At 38.2% G+C, this 5571-nt stretch overlaps 1 protein-coding gene across 1 annotated transcript; it reads left to right on the top strand.

Moving 5' to 3' along the window:
* The first annotated feature begins 812 nt into the window (after positions 1 to 812).
* Positions 813 to 5293, top strand: LOC141797711 (extracellular calcium-sensing receptor-like). Its single transcript, XM_074679350.1, has 9 exons — positions 813 to 922; positions 1084 to 1378; positions 1502 to 1588; positions 1784 to 2053; positions 2685 to 2891; positions 3112 to 3369; positions 3574 to 3801; positions 4179 to 4302; positions 4383 to 5293. Exons 1-9 carry the CDS (start codon positions 813 to 815, stop codon positions 5291 to 5293), a joined length of 2490 nt encoding a protein of 829 aa, XP_074535451.1.
* Positions 5294 to 5571: the final 278 nt, after the last annotated feature.

Here is a 5571-nt window from a genome sequence, read left to right as displayed (position 1 = left end):
GCTCCATATGGCACGGATTATGTACTTGTTGGTTTTTACCGTGTGTTAGCTAGTTTTAAGATGAAGAAAAATATATACTTAACAATTATTTTGTTATTGCTTTGTTTTTTTCAGTTAAATTTAAAATACAGGGCTAGACGGTGGCCCACCAGTTGGCACTGCTGCCTCACAGAAATAAAGTCACCAGTTCAAATCCTGATTCGCCTTTGGGGCCTTTCTTTGTGGAGTTTGCGTGTTTCTCCAACAGGGCAGAAATCTCCATCTATTGCTCTCATTTGCTTGGTTCTTCCAGGGGGGGCTTTTACGTTTCTACAAGCCAACTGTTGTGCCAGCTAATACTGGGGTAATCAAAACTTTTGGACGTTAGCATTTATTGGGGACAACCTTTGAACACGCCTTAAAATTCAACTTCTTACCCAGCCACTAGTGAGGTATGAAAGAAAGTCAATAGTATGACATAACAAACTTGCTAGTATTACATCCTACTGACTGATTTTTTCATTCAAGTAAAATTACTTTTATTGTAACATATATAATACCTTTATGCCCTGCCAGTACATCAATACCCTGGTGGTAGATGTCAGATATTAATAAATAATGATGGAGAGCATTCATTTGGGAACAGCAAAGCCATGTGTATAAAAAGGCCTGTTACAAACAAAGAAACTAGTTGTGGTAGAAGGGGTGAAGTTATGGGAGCGTATCTTTATGCACATGTACTGATCTTGTTTTATTTCTCAGCCTTTTCTTACTCACTAACTGACTCATTTTCCACACAGTGTAATTTACTAAGACAGTTTCAGCTTAATGAAATGCACAAACCTGGAGATGTGGTGCTGGGTGGGCTGTTTGAGGTGCACTATTCCTCTGTTTTCCCTGAGTGGACCTACACCACAGAGCCACAGCAACCCAGCTGCAAAGGGTAAGTTTCAGCTGCAAAGGGTGAGTAGGGAGAGTGAATCTGTGCAAATTTTAATGCTTGATAACAGAGTGCATGGTATAGAAAAGAAGAAAATAAAAAAAAATGGGTTTATTACATTTTTTCTCATATGTTACTTTTAACTGTGATATTGTGTTTTGTAGATTTGATAATCTAGGTTTCAGACAAGCAATGACCATGGCCTTTGCTATTGATGAAATCAACAAGAACTCAGATCTGTTACCCAATGTGACTCTGGGATACAGCCTGTATGACAACTGTGTTGCGCTTGTGATTGGATTCAGTGGTGGGTTGTCTCTGGCCAGTGGCAGCGAAGAGCAGTATTTGTTTAAGGAGAACTGTACAGGGACCCCTCCAGTGCTGGGGATTGTGGGGGATTCTGTCTCTACGTCTTCTATTGCTACTTCTAGTGTCCTGGGTCTTTACAAAATGCCCATTGTAAGTGTGTTTTAGCCTCTTTTCTCTTCTGTATACTGTCCATAAATAAATACTGTCTGAAAAGGGATTCTTTTTGACATATTCAAATAAGAGTGCAGTTCTTGTCTTTGTGTCTCTTTGCAGGTGAGTTATTTTTCCACTTGTTCCTGCCTGAGCGATCGGCAAAGGTTCCCCTCCTTCTTTAGAACGATCCCAAGTGATGATTTCCAGGTGAACTACTCTACTCAAGATAACTCGATAAACTAAAAACTCTGTTTCCTTCACATGATGCATGAGCCAATGTTAAGAAAATGATGTATCTTTCTATTACTCTTCTTTTTCTATTACTTAATTGTGAGTTACTTTAAAGTAATCAATTTTCTACATAACTATTAAATCAGCCGGTACACCAATATGTTATCCTAGGTTAATGCAATGATTCAGATTCTCAAACACTTTGGATGGACTTGGGTTGGCCTGCTTGTCAGTGACGATGATTATGGGCTCAGTGTTGCTCGATCCTTCAAGTCTGACTTGACGCAGTCTGGTGGAGGTTGTCTGGCTTACTTGGAGGTTTTGCCCTGGGACGGAGATCCAGCTGAGATGAAGAGGATTGTTGATGTGATGAAGGAGTCCTCAGCTCGTGTAGTCATGGTGTTTACCAATGAATTCCACATAATTTATTTGATGGATGAGGTAAAAATCAATACAAAAACTAAGTTTAGAAACATGTCACAATTAATGCTCCTTTAAACTGCGTTTTAGTAAGTTATAACAAAGACGGGGAACAATAGTGATTATAATATATGTTTCAGGTTTTTTTTTTTTTTTTTTTTTTTGTGTGTGTGTGTGTGTGTGTGTGTGTGTGTGTGTGTGTGTGTGTGTGTGTGTGTGTGTGTGTGTTTTCATCTTATATCATCCCTGGGGTGAATTAGGCATTAGGTGAGATGAAAAAGGTACCCTATTAAAGGAGCCTTTTGAAATATTTCTCAAAAGTAATGCTCAGCAAAAGTAATAAGCATTTTGATTTGAAATGAAGACTATTTTGTCTACAGGTGCCCAATCCATTGAACCTGAAAGTTGTTGTATGTGTAAGACAAAGCTCATTTATATTTAAAATAAAAAAGACTTAAAAGATATCTCAAATTTACAAGGATAAAGATCTATAAGAATTATGTGCCATTGTAAAAAATCTCCCTGTTAGGTTGAAAGGAAGAGGAAAATGTATATCATTTCAAGGGCAACAATACATTTTTATTTTTACTTCTTTTTACCTTCACAAATGTAAAGGGAAAAATACATAAACTCTAAATACTGTTGCTAACAGGTGCTGAGGCAGAATGTAACAGGCCTGCAGTGGATAGCAAGTGAAGCCTGGACAGCATCCACTTTGCTTCATACCCAAAAACTCATGCCCCTCCTGAGAGGGACTCTGGGTATTGCCATCCGCCGAGGAGAAATACCAGGACTCAGGGAATTTCTCCTGCAAATACGTCCTGACTGGAATGACAATGACCAATCTGAAACTAACATGGTAGGAAGTTTAAATGACATTATAAGTTTAAATAAACCGATCACAGCAATATTTATAAACCGATCACAGCAATATATACATATATATATATATATATATATATATATATATATATATATATATATATATATATATATATATATATATATATATATATATATATATATATATAGTACCTCAGAATTTTATCATGTTTTCTCTTTGATGTGTTTTATTCCAGGTGAGGCAGTTTTGGGAATTTACATTTGGGTGTAAATTTGCTCCAGCAAGTAAGGAAGCTCTCTGCACTGGACAAGAAGACTTACAAAATACCAACACTGAGTTCTTGGATGTTTCTAATCTCAGGCCTGAGTACAATGTTTACAAAGCTGTGTATGCTCTGGCTCATGCCCTTGATGATATGATGCACTGTGTGCCTGGGAGAGGGCCTTTCAGTGGGCACAGCTGTGCTAATTTACAAAAACTGGAGCCATGGCAGGTGTGTATCAATTTACAGTCTGCCTGCTTGTGCTTCTGGGTAATTAATTCTCTATCTTCAGTACTTTGTATAAAAATGTGGGGTTTGTGTTCATGATATTATTTTAAATCGCAGAATAGTAGGAAAAATTAAAATTATTAATTAAAGAATTGTCAGAATGTCACATTAAGTGATAGAGCTGATTAAACTCATTTTTATTGACAGTTGGTTCATTATTTGCAAAACGTCAACTTCATCACACCATTTGGTGATCAAGTTTTGTTTGATGAGAACGGTAATGCCTTGCCAATCTATGATGTCATCAACTGGCTGTGGCTGCCTGATGGAAAAACTAAAGTTCAAACTGTGGGTGAGGTGAAGAGATCACATTCTAAACATGATGTACTGAAAATAGATGAAGACAAAATCTTCTGGAACTTTGCATCAAAAAAGGTATGTTTTGCTTTTTCAGCCAAAATCCACTGCTTGGGATTTTAAGGCATGTTGGAGCCCAAAATGTTACCACAACCATAATGTTATTTTAAAAATGTCAGAAAACCCCCAAAGTATTAGCTGACAAAAGTGCTGAGCCAAAAATGTAATTTAAAAAAAATGTTATAAAGTACAAAACATCATAACTTTTTGCCCAAAATGTAACAACCTTTTACACTATTATTTTAATTTATTATTATTATTATTATTATTATTATTATTATTATTATTATTATTATTATTATTATTATTATTATTATTTTACATTTTGGGTCATTCTTACATTTTGAACTCTAACAAAACACTTGACTGAAATGTATATTTTTTGCTGCCAACAGCCACCAAAGTCAGTGTGCAGTGAGAGCTGTCCTCCTGGGACTCGCATGGCCAGAAAGAAAGGAGAACCTCTGTGTTGTTTTGACTGCATTCCCTGTTCAGATGGAAAGATTACCAATAAAACTGGTGGGTTAGAAGGTAAAACATTTTTGTTTGAATTTCAGAAGAAAACTACCTCAGCTTCACTAACCTCTCCTTTTTGTCAGATTCTATGGAGTGTACCAGCTGTCCAGAAGACTTCTGGTCCAGCCCAAAGCGTGACCACTGTATCCCTAAGAAAACTGAGTTCCTCTCTTATCATGAGCCTTTGGGTATGTGCTTGACAGCTGGATCATTACTTGGTACCTTTCTCAGTGCTTTTGTCATGGGGATCTTCACCTATCACCGCAGCACACCCATGGTACGAGCCAACAACTCTGAGCTGAGTTTCCTGCTCTTGGTGGCTCTGAAACTTTGTTTCCTGTGCTCACTGCTGTTTATTGGTCGCCCAAGATTATGGACATGCCAGTTGAGACATGCAGCATTTGGTATCAGCTTTGTTCTTTGTGTCTCATGTATTCTGGTGAAAACCATGGTTGTTCTGGCTGTGTTCAAGGCCTCCAAGCCAGGAGGGGGAGCCACTCTGAAGTGGTTTGGTGCCATGCAGCAAAGAGGAACAGTTCTGGTTCTAACTTCTATCCAGGCAGTAATCTGCACTGTCTGGATTGTCTCCTCCTCACCAGCTCCTCACAAAAACACCCAATACTACAATGACAAGATAGTTTATGAGTGTGATGTTGGGTCCACTATTGGTTTTGCCATCTTACTGGGTTATATTGGATTTCTGGCTCTCCTCAGCTTCCTGTTAGCATTTCTGGCAAGAAACCTTCCTGACAACTTCAATGAGGCCAAATTCATCACTTTTAGCATGCTGATCTTCTGCGCTGTGTGGGTGGCCTTTGTCCCTGCTTATGTCAACTCTCCAGGCAAATATGCAGATGCAGTGGAGATATTTGCCATCCTGGCCTCCAGTTTTGGTCTCCTGGTGGCGCTGTTCGGACCTAAATGTTACATAATCCTGCTTAGACCTGAGAGAAACACAAGGAAAGCAATCATGGGTCGAGCCATCCCCAAGTGATCAGAGTCTCAGCTGGTCTGTTAGAGTTCTTAATTCACAGTTTAGTAAAAAGAAAAAATTCTAAGAGCGTATTATTTACATAGCCCTAGACATGACATGGTAAAAAGAGTAATCATAATTTGTGCGCATGAATTACTACTTTGTTCCCACAAAATACTAATTAAAAATATTATAATTCCTGGACAGGTGGGTAAGCAAATTGAGCGCACCTCCTCCAGATTTAACCCAGATTCAGCCCTCCTGCTAATTGTTGGAGAAATCTGATCCAGGATCAAAGT

The sequence above is a fragment of the Halichoeres trimaculatus genome, unplaced genomic scaffold (assembly GCF_033239565.1).
Source record: "Halichoeres trimaculatus isolate MK-OKI-2021-1 unplaced genomic scaffold, fHalTri1.1 fHalTri1_scaffold_9, whole genome shotgun sequence".
In the NCBI taxonomy this organism is placed as follows: domain Eukaryota; kingdom Metazoa; phylum Chordata; class Actinopteri; order Labriformes; family Labridae; genus Halichoeres; species Halichoeres trimaculatus.
This window is presented reverse-complemented; position numbering and strand designations above follow the sequence as displayed.